The sequence below is a fragment of the Phyllostomus hastatus genome, unplaced genomic scaffold (genome assembly GCF_019186645.2).
Source record: "Phyllostomus hastatus isolate PE091 unplaced genomic scaffold, TTU_PhHast_1.1 phas_contig_159, whole genome shotgun sequence".
NCBI classification, from domain to species: Eukaryota; Metazoa; Chordata; class Mammalia; order Chiroptera; family Phyllostomidae; genus Phyllostomus; species Phyllostomus hastatus.
The window spans coordinates 3,467,140-3,493,356 of NW_025333640.1; the positions used below are offsets into that span (position 1 = coordinate 3,467,140).

The window sequence follows — 26,217 nt, forward strand, 5'->3', positions numbered from 1 at the left end:
GTGTGGGCGGGACGCGGGCTGCGGCGCGGCGACCCGGGCCTCTGCCAGGGACGACGCTGTAGAGACTGGACGATCCGGCGGTTGAGCTGTGGGAAGTGCCAGTGGGCGAGCTAGGGACCCCGCGAAGGTACGTGTGGTCTGGGGACGCGCCGGGACCTGGGGGCTAGGGCGGGGCCGGGGCCTGGCGGACACTGCCTCCCGTTAGCCTAGGCCCAGACGAAGCGTCTGTCCTCGGCTTCACCATAGTCGGCGAGATCTGTGTGATTTGCTTCCGATTCTCCCAGCAGAGCGCGAGTTGTCCCCTCTCGGGCGGGGCCAGGTGAGCCTCGTCCTCTGCGGGGTGTCTGGTGCCGTGCGGGGCATACAGAAGGCGCTCAATAAGTGCTGAATGAATGAATGAGCCCGTCCTGTCTTCTCCCAGCCCCATCAGCCCAGGGTTTGAGAGCATCAAGGCCACCTTACCCCTTCTCCACAGATTTGGGGCATAAGGATGACCAGCAGATATTTATTGGGTGCCTACTGTATACCTGAAGGCTACAGCGAGTGTGGACTCCCAGGGACTTTAAGTTATGCAGTTCTCCTTAGCACAAATAAGGCCAGAAAAAATGGCAGGGGAGGGGGTGGGAGAAACCTACAACTGGTGGCATTTGAGTTGAGACCTGAAGAACTCACTGAAGTGCGGGTTCAGGCAGTGAGAACTGGAAAATTGGGAGAAAAACATAAGGACAAGGGAGCAGCCAAGGTCCCTCCTACTAACACTGGTATTTTCGGTCCAGGGTGAAAAGTGCTCCACCTTGGCTCACTGAGTTATGTAAAGAGGTCCACAAGCTTCAGCACATCCATAGGTTCAGCCAGCAGTTACCGAGTCTCTGGTGTATACTAGACCTCTGGGTAGGTACAAAGGACACAGCTTACGGCAGAGGTCAGCCAAGGGAGGCCCTTCTGGGGGGTCCTGGAGGCAATGACCTGAAAGACAAGATGTCACTTGAACGTTGGGGAAGGAAGTGTCCTAGGCCAGGAGAATAATCTGCGCAAAAGCCCTGAGGCAGGAACAGGTTTGGCACATTTAGGGACCACGAAGGGCAGAGTGCGGTGAACTGAAGCGCGGGAGCTAGCTGTTGGCCCAGAGCCTTTGCCTCAGGGCAACTCGTTGGATTTTATGTGAGGGCAGCGGGGAGCCAGCGGAACGCCACCGCCTAATAGAACACTGAGACAATGGGAACACTGTCTTTGCCATCCAGAACGGTGTCTTCCAGACTCACATGGCTCCCAAGCGCTTGAGATACAGGTAGTTCAAGGGGCTGAATTTTATATTTTCTTCAATTTTAATTAATGTAAACAGACACATTTGGCTAGTGACTGCTGCACTGGACATCACAGCCATGGAGAATTTTCTGCAGGAGTCAGGGATGTGTGCCAGCCCCAGAATGGGGTGAAGTATGGCAGGGGGCCGGGGGAGAGTGAGCTTGACCACTAGAGTTGGTCAGATAAATCAACAGCTAACGCGATTGTCTTTGGTGTTCACAGTGGCTGGACTGAGGCATGAGCCCTTGGTAGTGCATCGAGGGACGGGAGGTGCACCCACACATGGTCCGGCCCTGTGGTGACCACAGCAACCCAGGTCATCACCATGGTGAAGCTGTTGGTGGTCAAAATTCTTTGCATGGTGGGCGTGTTCTTCTTCATGCTGCTGGGTTCTCTGCTCCCAGTGAAGATCATTGAGACAGACTTTGAGAAGGCCCACCGCTCAAAAAAGATCCTCTCACTCTGCAACACCTTCGGAGGTGGGGTTTTTCTGGCCACCTGCTTCAATGCTTTACTGCCTGCCGTGAGGGAAAAGGTAAGGGCTCCCTGGGTGGTCTCAGCAGCCCTTGGTACCCTATGGCCAAGAGTCTCGGATACTTTTTCACTCTGACTGTGAACTCAGTGGGTGCCTTGACACCACAGGGGTGATGGGAAGTAGAAAATGAATTTGCTGTGTGACCACAAGTTGGTTGCTTCTCCTCTCTGGGCCTAGATAAACAAGGGGTTTAAACTAGATCTTGTGTTCCCAGCCGGTGAGCTCATTAGCCGTTACCTGACCAGACCACCTACCCTTGGCAGCACACACTTTGTCCTGAAGCTGGGAGTTGTGGCTTTTCTTCAACCCCTGTACCAGTCAGCTGCTGCTGTGAAACAAATGATATGAAAGTTAACACCTTAAGACAACATGCATTTATTATCTTACAGTTTCTGTGGGTCAAAGGTTGGACACTGCTTAGCTGGGTCCTCTGTTCCAGGTTCTCAGGAGGCAGCAGTTGAAGTGTCCACTGTACTGTGTGGTATCATCTCAAGATTCAGATGGGGATGGGGCAGCTAAACTCATGTACTCGTAAGGCAGGTTCAGGCCCCTCCTGGTTGTCAGAGTCAGGGCCTAGTTTCTTCCTGGCTGTTGGCTGGGAGCTGCCCTCGGTCCCTTGCCCTGTGGGCCTTCCCAGTATGGCTGCTTGCTTCATCATCAGGCTGCAACCTGTGCCTAGATTTCTGACGTATCTGTGAGATGATGCTGTTGCATTCATTGCATTATACCACTAAGCTTCTGTTCCTTTGTCGTGCAGCACAGGATATTCATTCATAACTTGGCATCGATGAAGTTAAACCAGAGTCTTGTCTGATGGCTTCTGCACCCCAGTGCCACTTTCAAACCCTCCCCCATTGACCACATTCCCATGGTGTGACCCTTTGTTGCCCTCCTACCTCAGGCCTGGCCTGCTACAATGGCCTTGTCCTTCCCTGTCCCCCTTTAGTGCACATGGCCTTCTCAGGGTCCTCCAAAGCCACTCCTGTGCTGTACCCCTACCCACAGGCTTCACGTGCCTCAAAAGCTCAGGTCCCTCCAGCCCTCACCGAGCCTCAGCCAGCAGCACCCAGGTCCCAGTCACGCCATGGGGAACAGTGCCACAAGTTATGGCCTTTGTGTGTCTGCCTTGCCTTTTCCAATTCATGATTGTCCCTCTGGAGGTAGTTTGTGTTTGCCATAAGCTAGTGTTTCCCCCAGTGGGGCACACGCGGGCCTCCATGAGACGTTGAGCAAATGAATGAAAGGGCTTCTTTATAGAAGTACAGCCTTCTGCTGCAGTACGGGGTAACTCTGCCCCCAAGAGATACTGGGCCGTGTCTTGGGTCATCTGTGGTTGTCATCATGACTGGGGGCATCAAGTGTGTAGGTGCCAGGGATGCTGCTTAACACCCCACAGAACCCAGGATGGCCCCCGGGAGAGAATGACCCTGCTCTAATGTTGTCACCTCCCCCCAACAAGCCATGACAACCAAAATGTCTGCAGACATCGCACCTCTCCCCTGAGGGCAGCATTGCCCCAGCTACACACTTGGTGTGCACGCATGTGCATACGTGCATGTGCATTCACAGGTTGTAATGAAGGTGTTTCTGGGAAAGGAGAGATTGGGGCACCTGGTGGAGGTTGAGTGCTTGGAAATTATGTGTAAGCAACATCAAAAGCATGAGCCTCTGTCAGCTGTGAGTCAAGCTGAAGGGGGCACGTTTCGGACAGAGCCGGCAGCACGGCCCCAAGGCTGGGAAGGGCTCGGTGTGTGCGAACTTCCTTACAAATACACGGAACATTAACCCAGGCCCTGAGGAGCCCACTGCCCACCTTTCTGGACAGTGTCCAAAGCCGCACTGTCCAGTGTGGTGGCTGCTTGCCATGCCTAACTAGTCAAGTTTCCGTGAATTGCAATGAAATACAAGTCAACGTGCCAGTTCTCAGCCACACCAGCCATGTTTTGAGTCCTCGTGCATGGCTAGTGGCTCCTATCCCAGACAACACAGAGAGGAAATGTGTCTAATGTTATCCAGAACATTCTGTCGAATGGCACCAAACTCAAGGGATCTGATGAGTGGCTGAATGTGCTGGCAAGTGTTTACCCAGGAGGTCAGAGTGATGGGAGGACCCTGGGAACACAGCCCCACCTGGGTTATGTGGAAGCAAACCCCTTGCAGGCGCGGGGGCTGGAAAGCCTGGGTGATACCACAGTGGCGGAGGCTGGCAGTCCTAGACCAGGGTGTCAGCAGGGCTGAGTTATCCCGAGGCTGTGAGGGAGAATCTGTTCCGTGCTTTCTACCAGCTTCTGGTGGTGACCAGCAGTGCTTGGCCTATGGACAGGTCACCCCAATATCTGGCTCTGTGTTCACATAGCCATCTGCCTATGTGTCTGTCTGTGTCTCTTCTTCTGTCTCATAAGGACACCTGTCATTGGATTAAGGGACCAGGATGATCTCATTTCAAGACCCTTATCGTATGCATGAGTGTCCCGAGGGGGCCAAACAAAGCACCACAGTTGGGGTAGCCTACACAACACTTACTCTCTGCCAGTGCCCAAGGCTGGAAGTCCGAGCTCAAGGTGCTGTCAGGGCTGGTCCGTCTCAGACCTCCCTTTTTCTGCCTTTCCACAGTTCTCTTGGAGTAGGCCTGCCCTGACAGCCTCATTTTAATGGAATCACCTTTTTAAAGATCCTCTCTTCCATTATGGTTAGTTTTGAGGTTCTAGTGGCTCAGAGACTTGAATATACGAATTTTTATTTTGGGAGGAGGACAAAATTCAGCCCTTAATATTTTCTATCAACAAAGACTCTTTTTCCCAATAAAGTCACATTCTGAGGTTCTGGGTAGACATGTCTTTGTAGGTCACAATCCAGTTCCTGTTGGTGAGGACCGTGATTCTCTTTATAGTAGCGTTTTATTTAATTCACCATGGATTAACCCACCATCCTCCCCCCCCCCTTCCTTAACTTAAATGAATTGGGTGTTGCTGTGCTTTGCTAATTAAACAGTGAGGTCAGACGAACCCTGTTGCATTGACTCCCTGACTTTTAACCCCTCTTCTCTCTCTTACCCTCCCTCCCTCTCTCACGGGCTCCACTGCAGCTCCAGAAAGTTCTGAGTCTCGGGCACATCAGCACTGACTACCCACTGGCGGAGACCATTGTGATGCTAGGCTTCTTCATGACCATCTTCCTGGAGCAGCTCATCCTGACCTTCCGCAAGGAGAAGCCGTCCTTCATTGACATGGAGACCTTCAACGCCGGCTCAGATGCCGGCAGTGACTCGGAGTATGAGAGCCCCTTCATGGGGGCTGCTCGGGGCCATGCACTCTACATGGAGCCCCACAGCCACAGCCACGGGCTCAGTGTCCAGGAGCTGTCGCGCTCCAGCCCCCTGCGCCTCCTCAGCCTGGTCTTCGCACTGTCGGCCCACTCCATCTTTGAAGGCCTGGCCCTGGGCCTCCAGGAGGAGGGGGAGAAGGTGGTGAGCCTGTTCGTGGGCGTGGCCATCCATGAGACGCTGGTGGCTGTGGCCCTGGGCATCAACATGGCCCGGAGCTCCATGCCCCTGAGGGAAGCAGCCAAGCTTGCCATCACTGTGAGCGCCATGATCCCCCTGGGCATCAGCATTGGCCTGGGCATCCAGAGCGCGCAGGGCGTGCCCAGCAGCGTGGCTTCCGTGCTGTTGCAGGGTCTGGTGGGAGGCACCTTTCTCTTTGTCACCTTCTTTGAGATTCTGGGGAAGGAACTGGAGGAGAAGAATGACCGCCTGCTCAAAGTCCTCTTCCTGGTGCTGGGCTACACCGTGCTGGCTGGCATGGTCTTCCTCAAGTGGTGACCATCCTGTTGCCATCGTTCTTCATCACAGTTGCCCCGTGCTTGGGAGCCCCAGGCTGGACACAGGCCACATCCCACAGCCCCGCCTTCCCCCCGAGGGGAGCTCAGGCCCTCAGTTGCTGCCTGTGCACAGAGGGGCCACCCAAGACCAGACTGGACCCTAGATTCTACACCCCGAGCCTCAGGGCAACACTACTACTTGTAAAATACTTCACTTAAAGGTATTTACCAAAACTGTGTGACCACGTCAACCTGGGCATGGGGATCTGGCAACTCACGTGGGAGGCAGGGCCAGGCATCCACATGGGGTCAGGCCAAGACCCTCCCGTCCCCACACACTCCCAGTGTGGACCCGGACAGGAGCCGTTGGAGGCTCTGAGGCTTCTGTCCTCTGCCCCCAACTGGCTCTGTGGTTAACAGAGGAGGCCGCCAGCAAGGAGCATCCATTCTGCAGTTAGATGGGGCAGCTCTGTGACTCCTGCCACCTGAAGCTTTGCCTCTATGGGGACGGGCAGAGTCCCAGGTGCCTGAGGACCATTCTCTCCTCTGCCTTCTGGTGCTGTCCCCCTAGTGGGGAGGTTGCCCTTCTGGGGACTGGAGTTGCTGGGCCAGGGGAGCGTGTGGGTTTCCTAAGGGAACAGACCCACGGGCTGAGCGATGTGCAGGCAGGGCTGGGAGGCAGCTTGGCCATTGGTTCGTAACCCCATGTCTGCCCAGGGTCTCTGTAGCAAGATGGACCCTACAGGCTGTGCGGTCCATCTTCCCCCTGCCACATTCAATTTCCCCCACCAGACAGACAGGAAGCCAGTCCCAGATAATGCAGGAGAGCAGAGACTAACAGCCAAATGGTTGGTGTAAACTCGGCACTGTGGCAACCTCTCATTAGCTTCCATTGTTGTCCCAGCAACCTGGAGCATGCCTGGGGAGTAGGAGTGGGTTGAGCCATTCCTGGGGGATTTGCTTGGCCCGGCTTAGAGGTGTGGCTGGAGGGTGCTCGGGCCTGGCAACCTGGGCTGGATTCTCCTGCCTGGCTTCAGCTTCTCCCAGCTCTGTCCTGGGCTGCTGGAGCCTGCTCATTACACTGTTCTTGCCCCCTGAGTTGGCTGGGAGACCCAGGTGTGCACCTTTCTGAAATCTCGAATTTCCTTCCTGTGCTCACCAATGCCAGGAAGAACTGCGATGGGGCATTTAAGCTCCCTGACAAGGACAGGTCCCTCCTCCCATGGCCCTGGGCTCAGAGGGGCCTCTGGTCACCACTCTGGTCATGCTGGGAGATCCAGGAGCAGCTAGTGGCATATCAAAGGGTGGACACCCCAGGGGCTGGCCTGCTGTTCCCTGCTTAGCCCACTGGGCACGAGGTACAAGAGGGCGCACCCTCTGCCAGGGCCCTGGCCACCTCCTCTGTTGTGAGTCTGGGGGAGCAGGGATGTGTGTTCGAATTTCCTCGCTTTTACTCTGTTGGCTCACCTTGGTGCTGCCCCAAGTATTGGACCCCTTTCTAGAAACTTCTATCTAAACTTTCTATTGGGGACCCATTTCACAACCCCTCACGGCCTGGCCCTGACCCCAAGCCAGGAAAATGACCCCGCAGCTGTGGGGACATCATCCTCTTCACAGGTCCTGAACCCGGTCCTGTGGCCTCCGCCTGCCCCCACTTCGCTCCACCCAGGAACTGGAATGTTCCAGGTGGACAGGTCACCGGACTCGTGGAGTTTGCCTTTAGCTGGGGGGATGGAACTGTGCAGGGGACCAGGTAGAGGTACCAGGGCCTCCCGTACAAGAAGGCTCAGGGGCCCCTTCCCCCTAAATCCACTGGGAACCCTATATCGGGGCAGAGCAGTCGGCTCCAGGGATCTACAGCTGCATGCCCCTGCCCCTTCCCTATCACCAAAAGCACATGAGGCTGCTTCCCCACCAGCCATTTGTTCCCTGGGGTGGCCCTGGTGATACCACATTCTGTCCTCCAACCAGTTATCACATCCCCATCTCTTGTTCCCAAGGGGAACCTTCAAGGTCATGTTCCACCCTCACTCTGAGCCGGCTTCTAGACCCGCAGGCCCAGGAAGGGCATGGCAACACCAGCGAGGGAGGAAAGACCCAAGTGCCCCCTCTGCCTTCCCTTCAGTTAGAGTGTCACTGCCCCAAGTCCTGTCACCCTCGCTCCCCAGTGTGCCTGTGCCTGTGCCTGTCCTGCCTTCATTTGCTGAGTGGTGAGCAAGCATCTCTGCTCTGAGCCGCTCCTCTCTCCCTGGGGTCCCATCAGCCCCAGCAAATCTGCTTCTGGGCCCCGTGGTGACACTGAGACCATGTGTCAATGGGCAGGCGGGGTCGTAGGAAAGGACACAGGCTGTCCCACCAGCCCCCAGAGGCTGCCTGCCCCTCCTGCCTGCAGTGGTCAAAGGAGCAGGGTCAGCCCTGGGATCTGCTTCCAGGAGCCACTGTGGGTCAGCCAGCCGCGGGGGTGACGTGTCTGTCTCTTGGCTGGTTCGGGTCAGTTTTCTCCACATTGGCCAAGGATCCCAACATCTCCACGGTGGGATGAGGAGAGTAGTTGGCCTGCCTGGCAGAGACTAAAGAAGCAACACTCATTGCTGAGGTCCTCCTGCCAATGGTGGCCAAATCCAGGGTCTTCGGAGGCCAGCTCAGCGGCGCCACCCCCACCAGCTCTGACAGGGGAGCTCTGCCATGTGGTGACAGGAGCTTTGCCTGAGTAGGACTGTAGGTCGGGTACCACCTGAGGCCCTGAACCAGCACTCACCACAAAACAGGACATTGGCCACAAAGGGCTCATCCATCTCTATACAACTTCTAACATCAAGGAGATGTCACATGTCTGTGGACACAAATATTCCTCCTTCTCAGAGGTCTTCGTGAACTCTGGTTCTCAATCCAGGTGATTCTGCCACCAGGGGACACTGGGCTATGTCTGGGGACATTGGTTGTCACAACATGAGGTGCTCCTGGGATTGAGAAGGAGGGCCAGGGATGTTGCTCAGCACCCTACAGTATGGCTCCCCAGGATGGCCCCACCCCAGAGGGTGAACCAGCTGCGGCCCAGCACCCTCTGCTGTCTGCCCCGAATAGGGCCTCACAGCACAGGCAACAGCTGGATGGAGTCAACCAGGCTCCCCTGCTTGATCTGCAGACAAAAGAAAAGAAAATTGGAAGGCGGCATCCAGACCTCATGGATTGAATCAACCATAATAACAGTGTGTTGGGGCTTCTGTTGTCTGCTGTTTGCATTTTTCGCAGAGAAGTTGTAATCGTGGGATGGGAAAGGGAGAGCACCAATTTGTGGGCCTATTTGCGTCTTCAGAACCCAAAAAGCAGGCAACGAACTAGGTAGTGTCTCCCAGCACATGCTACCATCAGACCTGTCCTGGCCACCAGTATGGGTCCTTAGCCCCCCTAAGAGGAGTGTGTACCCCATCTGTTCCAGCTCACACCCTACAAGCTGCCTGCCAACTTCAGAACAGAGCCAGTGACCCACTCATCTCATCTTCCCAGAGCCACCTGCAGGCAGGGAGGGGGTGGGGCTCCTGAGCAGAGGAGGGCTGCTGCAGAGTGTGTGAGTGGTCCTGTGAAGACCCTAGAACCCTTCTCTGGGTGGTCAGGGTTCTGAGGCCAAATTGCGCTGGAGCAGGGATACCCACTCTGTCCAGCACCCTCAGATTTCCATAGCTCCCTGAGCAAAAAGAGCTGACCTGGCAGGTCATGGTGTTGCAGCCTGAAGTGATCGCTGCATGCCCAGCCTGGCAGGAGAGAACTGGATTGGGCAGGTGGGCAGTTCAGAGCCCCTGATTAATTTGGGTGCATTGGCGGGCACAATGGAGGAGCTGCATTGTGAGGAGAGTACATAGCCACCATGGATGAAAGGTCTTCCTTGAGGGTCTGGCTGACAGGTCCAGCAACTCTGGCCTAATAAGCGGGCCCCCAGAATAGGGTCTGCCCCATGGGCCCTGGGGTGCCAAGCCATTCTCTGTGCAGGGCCATTTGAACATGGGTGTTAAGCAGCATCCCTGTCCCAATCCTTGTGCCAGGAGCACCCCTGGTGTGACAATCACAGATGTTTCCAGACCACCCAGTGTCTCCTGGGGACGGTATTGCCCTGGGTAAGATCCATGGAAGGCAGCTCACATTCTAGGGAGGGAGACATGTCAACATATGATCAATATCAGGGAGCAATAAGCACCCCAAGAACAAAGAGCAAGGTAAGGGGAGGCGGGGACAATTTTAGCAGGGACAGCTTTGGCAGCCTGGTCGGGGAGGAAATCTGTGAGGGACAAGTGTGAGACACAGGATGAGGGAAAAGCTTTTCCAGCAGAGAAAGCAGCCTGTGCAAAGGCCCTCAGGTCTTTCTGCAGGTCACAATTCTTTTTTCTAACTGACTGAAGCAGCCCTGGTTCTCAGTAAAAAGACTCAAGCATTAAAGGGATTCATCCTGTCGGTGGCAAAGTCTTCAGTAACCCCACTCCTTGGAGATGATGATCACAGCACAGCCCGTATGCTGAGCAATAAGTGACTCAGGACTCCTTCAGGGGCCAGGCGGGGGGCTTCGGTCAGGACCTGGCACCTTCCACACTGGGGAGGGGTCCAGCTCCTGCAGATGCTGACTGGCACAACTCAGCCTCATGGATGCCAGCCCATTCCTTTTTCCATGCAAACTGGGTTTTGAAAAATGATCTCCCTATTTTAAAAATGTTGACACCAAACTTAAAAAAAAATGAAACACCTTGGTGGGCCAAGCTGCATCTGTGAGAGGCCATCATGGGACTCAACCTCTGTTTTGCTGCATAATTGCATTAATCCAGGGAGCACAGGGAGCAGAGAATTTGACCCAGCTGCCTACCTTTCACCAGGCAGCTATGCTGGGCTGGGAGCAGGGAGGGGGCATAAATGACGCAGTATGGCCCCTGCCTGGAACGTTGGGACAGGGAGAAGTCCCATGGGCTGCAAGGCCAGGTGAGCTGGGACTGTGTAGGGGAACAGCTAACCTTTGCAATTGAGAGGACTTCTGCAGGACAGGAGCAGCTGAAGGCCAGGTGCAGGTCCCTGGGCCAGAAGGCTGGGTTGTGATTTCAGAGCCCAATGGAGTTCCAGTCTCAGCTCAGCTTTTTCCCAGCTAGGCCACCTCCAGTGAGCTGATTCCCTTCTCTGCACCTTGGTTTCCAGAGAGGACACAGCTGGTGACTGCCATACACATCCCTATGTTCATGAAAGCCAGAGCTATCCTGGCTGGCCACAGGGAAGGGGGTACCACTACACTAATTTAGGGTGTTGGGGTGGGGAGCTGGGCTCCTATGCCCCAGGGAGAGTGAGGAGGGGACTCTGGGGCCTGTCTTCCCCTGGCTCCAGAGGCTGGGAGTGTGGCCCGAGAACTATAAATAGCAACTGCAGAATGGCACTGCTGCTGTGCCCACGATCCTGTGTATGAGTCAGCCTGGTCCGGCCTGGGCTGTCATCTGGAGGAGCCAGAAATCGGCCAGAGGCCTGGCCCAGCATCAGCAGGTCACTCAGGAGACAAAGGCAGGCAGGTGGAGTGGTAGGAAGTTGGGCTGTTTGTCTCAGCCCCTGTGTGCTCATCCCGATTGCTCCCAGCAACCCTGAGAGGGCAGACAGCAGTGATCCTCATTCACAGATGGAGAAACCACAGCTCGGACGGCGACTCAGGCCAGACGTCAGGATCTGTCTGTCCATCAGGCTGCTGCCTCCCTGTCTGGCCGATGGCATCCCAAGATGAAGGGTAGGGGCCACCCTCTAAGGCACCCCACAGGGCCGAGGACAGGGCAGGAGGAAGGTGTATGGGGAGAGGATGGGAAATCATGAGCACACTAATCATGAAGGAACTTCAACTCTGGGCTGAGAAGCTGGACTTTGACCCTGAGGCAAAGAGAGACACTAGCAGCCTTAGAGCAAGGGAGGCTCATGTTAAAGGCTGGGGGTTGAATGCCAGAACGGAAGAGGGCTGGTGGGTGGCTCTGGGAGGCAAGGAAGGAGGCGGGTGAGACTGTCCAGGCAGGATAGGCCTGGAGATGCAGTGGAGGGGCTGAGTCAGGGAGAGATGGGGCCGCTCAAGCCCAGAAAAGTCTGCCTCAGCCAGAGCCACAGAAATGGTGGGTAAGCAAAAATCAAGGAACCAAGAGCCAGAAGGGCCCTTGGACTCCAGCTGGCTGTCTGCTCACATGCCGCACAATGGGGACCTCACCACCTCCCAAAGAGTCTCTTTCACCTTCCAGCTGCTCTGACCCCAGAAGGCCCTGCTTGTGGGACCCTAGTGTCAGCTTCCCCATCAAGGGGCACTTTCCTTTCACAGGCTTGGGGCCCGGGGCTGTCTCACACCCACCCCTGGCCTGGTTGCTGCGCCCCAAAGTCTGGTCTCCTCTGAGATGAGCCTCTGCTCTCCAGGTCTTCAGGAGGGAGCGGGTGATGGGCATCCTGTTAGCTTAAGCCTGGACACAGACATGTCAAATACGTAGATACTTTCCAAAGATGAACGTTTATTCTCAGAGTTATGCATTTGAGGGAGATACGTATTTTCATAGCATAAAACCAAAACCCCATTACCCCTAACCTTCTTTGTTCACCCCCACCCTCAAATAGCACCCCAGGCCATCAAAGGGCCCACCTGCCAACCCCCACCCACTCCCCATGGGATGTCCTTAGGCTACCAACCCAGATGGAGGCCCTCTTCACTTCCTTTCTGTCTCTCCATCCCACAGACCCCTGGGATGGGGGGCGGGGTTCTAGGTACATCCTCATTGCCCTGCGCCCTCTGGCACTCTCTCTGCCTCCTCGTACATTTATTGGTTTTCTTTTTAATTTTTATTGAATTTATCGGGATGACATTGGTTAATAAAATAATATAGTACTTACTGGTTGATTATTCCATTCAAGCACCTCCTCTGGAGCGGGTTCCTGAGCAGGACCACGACCCTCCACCAACCCCAAGGTGTCCCATTTCGCTACCCCAGCCCCCTTTATCTGCAGTTCTGCCAACGGCCTCTTCCCTTTGTCCCTGGGGTGACTTCGATTTTTCCTCCTTCTTGCCCATCACCTAGTTTTCGGGGTAACTCTGAGCGCCCCAGCTGCCACTCGGGGCTCTGGAAAAAGCGGACCCCACCCCATTTGCACCGTTGCGTCCTAGCGACCTCCCCGGGGGCCAGCAGAAACCCACGTGCGCGGGCGGAACTCCGGGCGGGGCTGTATGCTCGCGGGGCTGGGCTGGGGTCCAGTGCTAGGGGCGCGGGGTGGGGGTCTGGGTGGGGCTGCGTTCACAGGGGCAGGGTTCCGGGCGGCAGTGACCTTGGCCGGGGGCGCGGGTCCCCGGGGAGGGGCGGAGCGCGGCGCCCAGCGGGCGGGCGGGGACGGCGCGGGCACGGCGGCAGCTCGGGCGGGCGGCGGCGGCGGCGGCGGCGGGAGCGCGGGGGGCGGCGGCGCCGGAGCGGACACGGAGCTGGCTAGCAGCAGCCGCGGCGACGCCGCAGGGACCAGAGCCCAGGTAGGCGGCCGGGGCGGGGGCTGGGGCACCGGCCTGCTGCATCCCACTCGCCCTGCCCGCTGGGCCCTTCCCTGCGCGCTTCTCCTTTGTCCGAGCCCCACCCTCCTGGCCAGCCTGAGGGGCCAGGCCCATCTCCCGCCTGGCCCTGCACCGGAGCCCTTCCCCAGTCCCTGGCTCGGCTGCCTTCCGCTCCCACCTCGGACAGCTCCCGCTCGGCGCCCTCCCCTCCCCCACGCTACCCCCCCCCCCCCCCGCGCCGCGCCCCGGCGGCCAAGCCAGCCCCTCTCCAGCTCCCCTAAACCCCGCTGTCTGGGTTGGTCGTCCTGCTCAGCCAGGACCTCTCCACAGGGAGCCACTTGGGCCCTGGGCCTTTCTCAGCCCACCGCTGCCCGCTCAGCCCTCCTGCCCTCTCTGCCATGCCCTCCTTCACTCAGGAGACCCATGCTGGTGGGGCCCCCCTCCTCTACTACTTAGATCCTTCTTTGGCCAAGGGGAACCCCTGGGCTTGCTCCCCTGAGTATGTGTGTGTCTCTCTCTGTCCCCTGGAGCAGGCCCCTCATCAAGCCCCTCATTAGTTCTGGTCAGGACCCCCCCCACCCCCCAGTTTAGGCAAGCATGCCCCCAGGCCCTCCCCTGGGTCCAGCCTGCTTTCTTGCACCCGAGGTCGAGGTCGCTGCAACTTCCCCAGCTGGGCTCCAGGAACCTAGGGCTGGACTGATTCCCTACAGGAGAGTCTCAGGGTGGGCTGCTTTGCATATGGGGAGGACCCCTGCCCTTGAGGCCAGCCAAGACTAGTTCAAATTCTGCTATGCTCTGCCACCTTCCTGCTCTGTGACCTTTGGCCAGTGTCTTCCCCCCTGACCCTCAGTGCCTGAGATCCTCTCCCCCCCCACCCCCGCCTTGCAGGAGGTCAGGGTGGTTTTCAAAAGGCACCAGATGTGTACCTGGCATGGACTGGGGGTGATGAATGGGGGCTCCTAGTTTGGGATCCCAGATGCCAGAGAGGTCCCTCCTGCAGGACACTGTTGTTGACTGGCCTGGAGCCCTGCCAGGGGGTCTGTACCCAGAGCACAGCCAGGGCTGGGTCTGGGGCAGCAGAACTGATTGTCATTGGCCTCCCCAGGTCCCCCGGCCAGTTGTGGCCGTGGCTGGCTGCACGCCGTGTGCCCATTCCACAGGGCACCCCCTCAGAAGGGGCAGTGACTGCAGAGCTGGTCGGCACTCCACGCCAGCCCCACACCCAGCGTCCTCCCATTCGGACCACTGCCATGCTTGTCACCATGTCACCAACATGCCTAGCAGTCAGTCAATCGTGAGTTAGTGCTACTAAAGCTCCCGGAAGTTTGGCTGGCATATAATTTGTGGAGTACATGCTGGCTGTTACTTTGATTGTATATCTTTTTTTGACAAACCTGATACTTTTGATCATTCAGAACATGCCTTCCCAGCCCACTGCAGGCTGAGCGCTTTATGCTCTGAGCCCCGGTGGTCAATAATCCTGATTGTTCATCCTTACACAGGATTCCCTTGTGCCCGGCGCCTTCCTAAGGGCTTTCTCCGGCTTATCACACCCTCTTTGCAGCAACTTTGGGGAGTGGGTACTACAACCACTTGAGTCACACAAAGAAAACTGAGGCTTAAGGACACCAATCTGGTTCACACCATCAGGTCTTAAACACACACACACACATTCATACACTTAAGTGGGGTAACTTGGCTGTGTTGTGATCCTGTTGTGTCTCTTCTCTCACTGTAGTCCCACACCCATGCTTAGAGACAGCTGAAAAGGAGGAAGGGATGAGGTCTTTCCTGCTCTCTATAAATAAGGACCCCTGGCTCCCACCCCCAGCCCCGGCTCCTTCTCCACCTCTGTCATTGCAGAAATTGCTATGCTGTGTGAACTCCCGAGGCCACTGAACCTCTCTGAGCTCAGGAGAGGTAGAGATGATAAGAGGACCCCCCTCCTGGGGAGCTCTGTGCCTGTGGATACGGATATACTAGGCCTGAACGGGAGGCCAGGGAGGGCAGACCATGGTCTGGGTACAGAGTTTGGGGAGTAGGTATTTTTCTCTTTGGCCTCAGTTTTAACTTCTTCATCTCCGGTCTGGGCTGTGCATCCCTGCCTCTTGAGGCTGCTGTAGGAAATCAGTGTCAAGATTTGCTCATTGAGGTTCTGGGGCTTCCAGCATTAGGATCGAGTTTATGGGACGAGGGCACGAGAGTGGCTTTAAAATGCGGGTGCCCAGGGCCACAGATTAATCATTCCCAGGGCTGAGGCTCTGCCAGCTGCATTTTAAAGATGCCCCATCATGTGGCTCTCACAAGGTTAAGGAGCCTCTGGGCTAAGGGGAACCTGTGATTTTTGGAGAGAGGCACCACATCACCTACTTTGCAGAGAGGGAAACTGAGGCCAAGCATCTTGCCTAGGTCGCGGAACCAGGGCTGCTGGAGCCCACAGCCAAGCTGGGAAGAGATGGAAAAGCCTGTGCAGCCTGAGGGGTGGCTGGGGGAGCATGCATGTGGGGGAAGGAGTCACCTTCACATCTCTTCCAGCCTGGAGTCCTTTGGGAAGGAGCTTAGGCCCCAGATTTTGTTGGAAGGGAAACCAGCATAGGGGTCTGGCTCTGAGCCTGCATGCAGGGCAGAATTGCAAAATCAGCCAAATCAACTTGAAGGGCCTTCCCAGGACACAGGAGAAATGCCACCTCCTCTGAGAAGCCACCCCTCCTGCCTCCAGGCCCGGAGCTATTCCCTCCTGGCTGGGTGGCTTTTTGCATCTGACACTCCTCTCTGTACAGGGTCAGCCTGGGGTCCTAACAGCTGGCACACACTCTCCCAGCTCTGACCCCCACCCCTGGTGTGGAAGATGCCTGAGCAGAGTAATGACTACCGGGTGGTGGTGTTTGGTGCCGGTGGCGTGGGCAAGAGCTCCCTGGTGCTGCGCTTCGTGAAGGGAACATTTCGAGACACCTACATCCCCACCATTGAGGACACCTACCGGCAGGTGATCAGCTGTGACAAGAGCGTGTGCACGCTGCAGATCACTGACACCACAGGCAGCCACCAGTTTCCGGCCATGCAGCGGCTGTCCATCTCCAAGGGCCACGCCTTCATCTTGGTCTTCTCAGTCACAAGCAAGCAGTCTCTGGAGGAGCTGGGGCCCATCTACCAGCTAATTGTGCAGATCAAGGGCAGCGTGGAGGACATTCCAGTCATGCTGGTGGGCAACAAGTGTGATGAGACACAGCGGGAGGTGGACACCCGCGAGGCCCAGGCTGTGGCCCAGGAGTGGAAGTGCGCCTTCATGGAGACATCAGCCAAGATGAACTACAACGTCAAGGAGCTCTTCCAGGAGCTGCTCACGCTGGAGACACGCCGGAACATGAGCCTCAACATCGATGGCAAGCGCTCCAGCAAACAGAAGAGGACAGACCGCATCAAGGGCAAATGCATCCTCATGTGAGCCTGGGACGCCCGCCTGCAGCCAGCCCCTGTCCTGGCCCCATGCCTCTCCCACATCGCCCTGCAGCCACTGCCTTCTCCTCCTCTCCCCTTCCTTCCCCTCCTCCCCTCCTCTCTCTTCCCCTCTCTCATCACTTCCACGTCTCTGCCGTCATCCAACATTCCTGATGGGGACGCCGAGGCCCTGATGAGCCCTGCAGGTCTGGGGCTCCAAGCCAGCTCTCTCATATCCCTCCGCCTTCTGCCCCATCTCTCTACCCCACTCTCCTGTCTGTACTCCCAAAGCCACGTGCTACATGTGACCCCCTCGATCTGCACACGGGAAAATGGGAGAGCTGCCTGTCCCTGTGGGATCGAGGACACTGAGTTTCCCCATCTCCACCTGTCTCCATTTTGCCAGGACCCCCATGTCTTCCCCTTTCCCTCGTGTGCCCCCAGCCAGTCCTGTGCTGCCCCCACCCATTAGATCACTGTGACCTTGCCAGGAAGGGAGGAATGGAAGTGCACATGGACCTCAGATTTTGTTTTCTCCTATTCGGTATTTAACATACACTCCCTCCAACCCCCACCTCTGTTCCTTATGACCTCTGGCCTGTGCGCTCTACCCTGGGCCCCAGACCACCCTTCTCTGTCCCCACAGCTTGGGGTGAGTGGCTTGCAGGATGGGCCTCAGGCCACCAGGCAATAACCACAGGGCCCGCAGCAGTGCCCTACCAGCCAGGAACCCCACTTCTCTCACAGCCTGGGCCTGAGGTACAGGCAGGGGAGACCCAGGACTGGCTGATGGCCACAGAACAACTCGGGGACTGCCTGACATGAAAGGGGGGGCCTTCCTGGACACAACTCACAGAGACTGGCACAGTGTGTCACCCCTGAGCCCTGAGCAGGTGTCTGGGGTCCTGGGTGGGGTGCCTGGGACCCCACCCGGTGGCAGGTGACTGGGCTCACCATCAGCAGGATCTGAGAGGGCTTAAGGTAGAACTCTGCCAAGCCCACTTCCTCCCACCACCTGCACCCCAGAAAAGGGACCCCCCAGGATGGTGTGTGTCCTGGAGTCAAGGTGTCTCTGCAACCATGAGATTCGGCGTGTTTTGGTGTATGTGTCTAGATAACTCTATACTCGTGGGACCCTGTGGGGCTGTGTCTGACAATGAAGGTGACTCGTAGGCCTGGGTGTGGGGAGTGACCATGGGATGGTGTACTTGTGCAAATTGCTCTGTAGGGGCCAATGTGTCTACACGTGTGTCCATGTCTGTGCCTGTGTTTGTGTCCATCACCAGGGTGGTACTCACATGAGACAGATAGTCTGTGTATATAATAACATAGGGTGGGTATGTTGTGGCCATTCACAGGTCAGGACACTTGTGGTGTAACAGCACGCGCGTGACCACAAGTGCCTGTGTTTTCCTGAGTGGGTGATGGGATTTGTCAGAAAGCATCTACGGACCTGCTTGTTCTTGCCGTGTGAGGCAGAGTAAGCCTGTCTTACTCTGTAGCAAGGTGTCTGTCAGTCAGCTACTGCTATGTAACAAATGACCACAAACTCAGTGACTTGAAACTACACACATTTATCATCTCCCAGTTTGTGTGGTTCAGGAGACCAGGCATGGCTTATCTGGGTCCTCTGCTCAGGGTCTTAGCAGGCTGGAACCAGAGTGCTGCTCAGGCTTCGGTCTCGTCTGAAAGCCTGTCTGGGGAAGGACCCACTGCCCAGCTCAAGCGCTTGTCGGCACCACTCCGTTCAGTTCTCTGTGGCTGCAGGACCCAGGGCCTCAGTTTTTCACAGGCTGTCTGTGGGAATTGCCCTCAGGCCCTGGCCTCAAGAGCATGGGGTGTCACTGGGTGTCAGAAAGCTGCATGTGTTATGTGCTTGTGTGTGCTTGTGCATGCTGAGACTGAACTGCACGTGTGTGTGAGAGAGAGAGAGAAGCCAAGTGGCTGTCTAACCATGTGACCACATGGGACTGTATGTGGATAAGAGGTACTGTTTGTGTCCAACTTAGTAACAGCGTGTTTATTTTTCTCTTTGTTCACGTGATTGCTCACTCCACAGATGTTTATGGGGCACACTATGAGAGAGAGGGCGTGTGTGACCGCCAAGCACATGGACAGGCCCGTGGAAGGGCCGGTAGTGTTCTGTCTGAGCACAGCTGGGTCCCCTTACCCTGTGGCAGGTCCAGGGCCCACCGGCAGCTGGTGTTGCCCCTTCCCCATCCTTAGAGTGGTTCCTGGGCCTTGAAGGTGCCTGAGTGGGTGAGGCTGGGCAGGGGTCTGCAGCCCTTTCTCAGGGACACACCCTGATAGCACAATCTCCCTGGGGCCCCGCCCCTCAAGGCTTCTTCCACCTCAGGCCCTACCCTGACCCTAGGGACAGAGGGGTTCTGCAGCAGGAGGGGAAAGAGCCTGCCCTGGCTTTTGGCCTTTCCTGCCTGGGTATCCCTGGGTCTGGGGACCGTGCCAGGTGCCAGGCCATGCTTGCCGTGATCCCACCCCTGCCCCCTCTCCCTCCGCATGTGGGTGCCCCTACCCCTCATTGTGGGGTCTGTTTAGCATTCGCTCTAGAAATAGTCTTCCTGCAATAAAGAAGTGGATCCTATATTCCCCACTGGTGCTCCTTCTTTGGGGTGTGAGGGTCAGCTGGCCATCTGCAAAGGACGGGGACTTGAAGGATGGGAAGGTGAGGGATGGAGGAGGTGAGGGATGGGTGAATAATGTAGGTGAGGAAGGGCGGGACTGAGAAGTGGGTGGTGGAGGCCTTGTGGGTATGGGGAGGTGAGGGATGGGGATGTGGCGGGTGGAGAGGGCCATGAGGAAAGGAGAGGCAGGAGCAGTCTGTGATGAGCGCTTCTGCCAGAGGTGGCGCTGTGGGGCCCTGGCCCAGGCTTCTCCCCTGGGCCTCAGTTTCTCATTCACTCTCCACATGTTACCTGGGGCACCTTCCCTGGACTTTCTGTGAACTTGGGCAATTTCCCTGTAGGGCTCACAGAGAGGGTGAGTAGGGGTGCTCACAAAAGCTGGGGTAGGGGAGAAGGAGCGGGGAAGGAGCATTTTCCTCCTCACCCCTCCAGTTGCCCTATGTGACTTCTCATCTGCCACTCCAGCCTCCTTCTCACCCATTCAGACCGGGCCAGGCAGGCATCTCAGTTGGAAGAGAGAAGGCCTGCTTCAGGAACAGACTGGGAGGAAGAAACTGAGACACCACCCATCCATTCTTCCATCCATTCATTCACCCAGTATGTAATAGTCACCTACTATGTGCCTGGACCTTTCCTGGATGTGGGACACACAGCAATGACAGACTTAAAGCCCAGGGTCCCTGACCTCTCAGAGCCTATTACCTACTGGGGGAGAGTCCATCCTCCTGCCAAAGAACGAATCAGATCACTTCAGGTACCTGCTGTGAAGAAGAAAACCTGGAACACAAAAGTGACATGGAGGCAGGAGTCTGGGAGGTTAGGGAGGCCAAGCTGACAGAGAATGTGACATTGAGCTGACACAGGAAGGCAAAATTGAGGCCAGCCCCAAGAGGCTGATCTGCGATGGAGCACCAAGCTGGGAGAACAGCATGTGCAAAGGCCCTGAGGCACGAACCAGTGAAGGTCAGAGTGGCAGAAGAGGAGTGAGGGAAGTGTGGTAGTCAAGGAGATCAGAGAGGTGAGCAGGGTGAAATGGCCCAGTGGGCTATGGGAAGAGTATGGGCTTTTATGAAAAGGACAATGGGACATCATGGGAACATCGTGGTCCCCACAGGAGACCTCACAAATGCTGCTGGCACTACATTTATTTCAGCCAACTCAGGAGATCAGGGAGGCTCTATGAGCCATATATTACACGGAGAAGAACCCATAGGGCTTTAGTTTCTCCATCTGCTAAATGGCTCAGGGCTGAGTTTACAAACCTATAAGCAGGGGCAGGACTAGGTGAGGAGAGAGAAGCACTCACCATGGGTGCAAAACTTAAGGTGGGGGGGAGTGCCAAAAGTCTCAGCCATTGGGAAACATTTTAATGCAAAGGAAGCCACAATGAACAATGTGTCAATCTTTTTTTTTTAATATGGAACTCTTCACGAATTTGCATGTCATCCTTGCACAGTGGCCATGCTAATCTTCTCTGTATCGTTCCAATTTTTTAGTATATGTGCTGCCGAAGTGAGCACTCTTTTTTTTTAATCTTCACCCGAGGATATATTTCTATTAATTTCAGAGAGAAAGAAAAGGGAGGTGGCAGGGGGAGAGCACATCGATGTGAGAGAGAAACATCAATTGGCTGTCCTTGTTATGTGCCCTGGCTGGGAATCAAACCACAACCTAGGTATGTGCCCTGATCAGGAATTGAACCCATAACATTCTGGTGCACAGGACGATGGTCCAACCAACTGAGCCATCCAGCCAGGGCTGCGTCAGTCTTTTACAGAAGGATAGGATTTGACAGGGTCCAGGTTAGGGAGAAGCAAGGGGGGTGGTTTGCATAAGTGCAGAACCACATTTTGTCTTTCTTGAAAATGTTGGTATTTTGTTCATTCTGAATCATTTCCGCATTTAACTTGACATTTTAAAATATATCATCAACATAGTATTTCTCTTGATGGTGAGGGCTTTTTTCTCCACCCATTTAGGTTTTGGATTTGAGAAAAATGCATCTTTTGTCTCACTCCAGTCCTGACTTTGCCTGAAGCTGTGCAGTTGCTTCATCCAGCTGCTTTATCCAGCTGCTGCAGCAATCACCAGACCTGACTTTTCCAGAGATCCTGGAAATCTGGATTTCTTTTTGTGAGGCATTTTAAAATGTTGGCAATGAATTTTTTAAAAGATTTTATGTATTTTATTTTTAGAGGGAGGGGAAAGGAAGGAGACAGAGGGAGGGGAAGGGAAGGGAAGAAACAGTTGTCTGTCACACATTCCTAACTGGGGACCCATCCCACAGCCCAGGCAAGTGGCCTAACTGGGAATAGAACTCGCAGCCTGGCACTCAGCCCACTGAGCCACACCAGCTAGGGCAAGTGTTGGCAATGAATTTGGTATTTTTAAAGTATGTTTGGGCTACATCTTGCCCTCCCCCCGGACAAGTTTGAGACCCTTGTTCATTCACACAGTAAGCCTGGTGGGAGACTGGTTTGCGACTGTTGTTCAGACAATAGTTCCTCTGAGCAGCAGTGAGCTGGGGAGTGAGACGCCTGTCCCACGTGCCTAGTTCTTTCTGTGAGCTGCAGGGGATGAGCAGGGAGATTCCTGCAGGGATGACAGGACCCCTGGGGCACCCGGCTGGGAGGCCAGAGCTCTGATCAGAAAGCCTCAGTGTTGCACTGAGTTCTTCAAGTTCAGTATACAGTGGCTGCATCCTTCTGTATAAAAAACTCTCCCTTCCATGAGCTCTGGATGCTTTTGGAGACACACTAAATGTTTTTCAACATTGCCACGGGAACATCTTAAAAATGCACATTACTGGGGTCCAGTTCCTGTAGGATTCTGGATCATTCCATATGGGCGGAGGCCCAGGAGTTAGGAAACTGCTAAGTCCGGGAAATTATGAGACAGGCTTGAGTGAATGACCTTGGGTTTAACCTCTAGGAGACTCAATTTCCACCTCCGTAAAAATGGGAATTTTATCATTTCTCCTCTAACCTTAAGCAAAGGGTTCAACGAAAGGGAGTATTTATTATTAGTGTCCTGCAGGTCACGCGACCGATCAGCAGGGGGCAGTTTTCCCGCACCACAGGCGAGCCCCAGCAAGTAGGATTCAGGATTCGAACTCGCGAAAACCCCGCGCCTCCTCGACGTCACCGAGACGCCTCTGAAAATTCGCGCATTGCCCTGCCTCACAGTCCAACACAACGTTCTATTTGCATATTAACATAGCCCCGCCCCCCGTGCGGTCCCCGCTCGCAGGTGGCCAACGACAATGCCACTCAGCTCTTTACCTCCAGGCTCCGCTCGCGCTCTGAGCCCCGCCCCTCTGCTGGGCGCAGCCTACCCCGCTGCTTGCCCTGTACCTCGCCCCGGGCCTGGCTCCCGCTGCCGGGGCTCACGATTGGCTGCGCTGGCTTCCAGTGCTCACCCACTGAGCGCCGGGCCCGCCCCCAGAGACAAGGGAGCGCTCGAGCGCCAGGCGGCGGGTTCGGCTGCGCAGCGGGGCTGAGTCGGCCGTGGCTGCCGGAGCACAGGTAAGGGCGCTTGCAGTCGCGTCTCGGGCCGGGGTCCGATGCCCCAAACTCGGGCACTGGAGGTTGGGGCGCGGCTGGGGCGGAGGGCAGGCCCGGGCAGCCCGGGAGATGAGCGCTGAGAGGGCTCCCATTTGGCTGCGGACCTGGGGGGTCGAGGTCAGCTGGGGAGGTGACTGAAGTTGAGGTAGAGGTTAGCTGGGGAGGAGATAGGGTTCGAGTTGCAGGTGAAGATTATTTGAGGAGGGTCCGGGAGTGGAGTTGAAGATAGGGATTAGCTGGCAATGGAATTGGGGGGTCTGAGTTAGCTGGGGAGGGGCACAGGGTTCGAGTTGAGGGTGGATGTTATTTGGGAAGGGGCTGGAAGTGGAGTTGAAGGTGGAGGTTAGCCGGAGAAGGGGTTGAGGAATGGAGTTGGGGGTCGAGTTGACCAGAAAGGGTGACTGAGGAATATGGGGTTAGGGCGAACTGAAAAGGGGCTGGAGGGCAGTTAAGGGAGGGCTGAGGGATGGAGGTGGGTCAGGCTCCTTTCAGGAGGGGACTGAGGGATGTGGGGAGAGTGCTTGGGGTGATGAGAAAGAAGGTGGGGGACGCAGTGATGGTGGGACAGGGATGGCAGGTGTTTTGTGGAAAGTTGACTAACCAGGAGGAAATGGGGTGGGGGAGGTCTTCACTGGAAGTCAGTTATAAGGATTGTGGAGTGGACTCCTCTCCACCTCTGGGGGCAGTGGGGTGGAAACCCCTTGGCACCAGTGAGCTGGAGGAGTTCCCTGTACTTTGCAAGGTCTGTGTCTGGGATGTTGGGTGCATAGAGAGCATGTTGGGAAGCAGAAAATGCTGGTGTTGGAGGCTGAATTTTTCAGGAATTTTTGGGCTCAGGAGCAAGGAAGCAAAGTGGGAGTTTTGGGTATGATAATATTGAGGGATGTGGGCAGCAGTTTGGCACTTGATTTTTCCTGGGGAACGGGGTTGCTAGGGGCTGGAAGGTGGGTGGGAGAAGACAGGCATGATGAGCAGCAGGGAAGAGGCTCCCACTGTTGCTAGGTGTCAGCGAAGCAAAGGCCAAGTTCACAAACTTGTTTCTCAGGTGTGGGGGTCTCCCCAAGATTAACAGTGTAGTGCAGAAATTAACACTGTATCTGACTCTTGCTTGGCCAAGTGGCCTCTGGGAGTTTTAGTTGACTCCTCTATAAGGTGGGAGTAACAGAACAGTAGCAGGCGCCTCATGGGATCGCTGGGAAAGTCAAAGTCAAATGAGGGAATGCGTGCACCTAGCACACTTCTGGCACATGGCGAGGCTACGTGCAGCATTGATAATAATGTTCTAAATTAAGGTTTTTTTGGGGGGGAGGGAGGAAAGGTGGGTGGATAGAACTGGGTTGTTAGGGAGGGGAGGGAAGGAGTCAGAGCTTGACTCCAGTTTTTTAACCTTGGGGGTGCACATAAGAATCACTCCTGCAAAGGAAAAAAAAAGTCCCTATTATTAAAAGGGAGGAAAAACAAACAGAAAAAGAAGAATCTGTTTGGATCTGATGCCAGATTATGAAGGTTTGTCAAGGAACAAGCATGTCTACTTAAGAGAAGGCTGTGCGGGCATTCTGATTTAGGTGTATCCCATAGGAGTCGTTGGGCAGGAACGTTGGGCCATGATTATCTATCTACTCTGATAGACCTGGTCCCTCCATAGGCCCAGCTATCTTTGGGGCTGTCCTGGGCACTGTGGGATGCTGGGCAGCATCCCTGGCCCCTATTCAGGATCACCCCTAATCGTGACAACCACAATTGTCCCCATTTGGCACCCAGTGTCCTTTGGGGGTAGCATCACCCCAGTTGAGACCCCTGGTTATAAATAAAACTAAGCTTCCTTTAAAGACCACATCTCACCTTTGAGTCTTAGGAAGAGTTAAGCCCATATTTGGAGGTTGTTTTTAAATCATCTAGTGCTCTCACTTTAAGAGGAAAAAAAATCACATTGATTTGAGAGCATTTTAGAAACATTGACCTCTTTCTAGGTAAGTCTTTTGTGTGGCTTTCGACCACTTAGACTGGTTTTGAATGTGGGATTAAGTGATCTTTGCAGGCATTGAAAGTTGCCGAAGTGTGCAATTCGCTTCCTTGGTTTTGACCTAGAGCATAAAGCTGGCGTTCTTCAGGTCTTCTGTAGGGAAGATGCTGTGACCCACGTGATTGTTTTCTGCTCTTGTTTGGTAAAGCTTGGGCCCTGCTGTTTGAAGGGAAAGATAACTGAGTGGGAAGTGCCCTGCCACACAGAGGATTCAGCTCCTTGTTTACTGAATGGAGGCGTTTGTGTTTTGGTCCACCGTGTAGTATTGTAAAAGCACATCTTCCCTCCAAGCTGTTATCACAGGTCTCTTCATTTGCATCTGGAAGCAAATAATTGTCTTTCAAATTGTATTTACTAGGTCATTCGTATCCTTGAAAGTAATTTCTTACAAATGTTGTCTTAATGGACAACAACAGCCATTAAAGCTTTTTTCCCATTCACTCCCTGCTTGGGTCCTTTAAGAGCTTGGCCAGGGTCCCCTGCGTGGGTCCTTTCAGGGCTGGCTCCTGCAATCCTACGTTCCTGCCACTGTCGGGGAGCCTCCCGCTGGTTCCACTGTTCCTTTGGACAGTTGGACAGTTCTGGACCTTGATTTTCATCCATTTTATCTTGTGCTGCCTTTTGGGGTGGCCCCCCTTTCTTCAGGGTCTAGAGAAAAGAGTTTGTTACACCTATTACCCAGGAGACCTTAGAAACCGGATAAGGGCAGCTGAAAAGGTGGGGCAACCTGTCCCAGGCGGTTACTTCATCCTTCTTCTTGACCACCCTGCGGGGTGCTGATTAGCTGAATTCTCTCAATGCATTTTGTCCTGCCAGTGGGTGGGCAGGGGGCTTTGGGCAGCTCTGAGATGTGGCTACTCGCTCTCCTTGAGGACCTTGCAAAGGGGAAAGTCTTACTGCTTTTGATTTTTTAAATTGAGGTATAATTTCCATATCATAAAAGCCAACCATTTAAGCACACAGTTCAATTTTTTGGGTAAATTTATCAAGTTGTGCAACCATCCCCCTAAGCCTGTTTTGAAACATTGCATTACCCCAATAAAATGCCCTTTCCCCATCAGCAGTCACCTCCCCATCCCTTCTCTGGCCTCTGGCAACCACTAAACCACTTTCTGTCTCTGGACTTGCCTTATCTGGATGTGTTACATACATGGAATCACACAGTGTGCGGCCTTTTGTGTCTGACGTCTTGCGTCATATGTTCAAGGTTCATCCACATTGTAGCGAGTATCAATGCTTCACCCCTTTTCATGGCTGAGTAATATTCCAGGGTGTTAATGGACACATTGTATTTATCCATTCATCCATTGATGGACATCTCGGTTGCTCTTCTCCCAGTTTTGGCAGTGAAGAATCATGCTGCTATCCTTTTTTTA

General features: G+C 55.1%; 3 protein-coding genes and 1 non-coding gene across 6 annotated transcripts in view; 3 read left to right on the plus strand and 1 right to left on the minus strand.

The window, feature by feature from the left end:
• SLC39A3 (solute carrier family 39 member 3) lies at nt 1–9,217 on the plus strand. Of its 2 annotated transcripts, XM_045831834.1 has the most exons (4): nt 1–127; nt 777–891; nt 1,528–1,840; nt 4,926–9,217. In XM_045831834.1, exons 3-4 carry the CDS (start codon nt 1,631–1,633, stop codon nt 5,658–5,660), a joined length of 945 nt encoding a protein of 314 aa, XP_045687790.1. In that variant the 5' UTR covers nt 1–127; nt 777–891; nt 1,528–1,630; the 3' UTR covers nt 5,661–9,217. The 2 variants fall into 2 exon arrangements, with proteins under 2 accessions (XP_045687790.1, XP_045687791.1); XM_045831835.1 differs by lacking the exon at nt 777–891 and having other exon boundaries at nt 8–127; nt 4,926–9,216.
• Nucleotides 9,218–13,031: 3,814 nt separating this feature from the next.
• DIRAS1 (DIRAS family GTPase 1) lies at nt 13,032–19,206 on the plus strand. The gene is made up of 2 exons (XM_045830756.1): nt 13,032–13,157; nt 15,956–19,206. Exon 2 carries the CDS (start codon nt 16,024–16,026, stop codon nt 16,618–16,620), a length of 597 nt encoding a protein of 198 aa, XP_045686712.1. The 5' UTR covers nt 13,032–13,157; nt 15,956–16,023; the 3' UTR covers nt 16,621–19,206.
• A 1,460-nt stretch (nt 19,207–20,666) lies between these two features.
• LOC123814229 lies at nt 20,667–20,775 on the minus strand. The gene has a single exon (XR_006784855.1). It is a non-coding gene; the product is annotated as a U6 spliceosomal RNA (small nuclear RNA).
• Nucleotides 20,776–22,653: 1,878 nt separating this feature from the next.
• The window catches only part of GNG7 (G protein subunit gamma 7), a 118,622-nt gene continuing 115,058 nt past the window's right edge, over nt 22,654–26,217 (plus strand). For both annotated transcript variants that reach the window (XM_045830971.1, XM_045830970.1), the window contains exon 1: nt 22,654–22,779. The gene's annotated coding sequence lies outside the window, so the exon portion shown is untranslated. The remainder of the gene's footprint in view (nt 22,780–26,217) is intronic.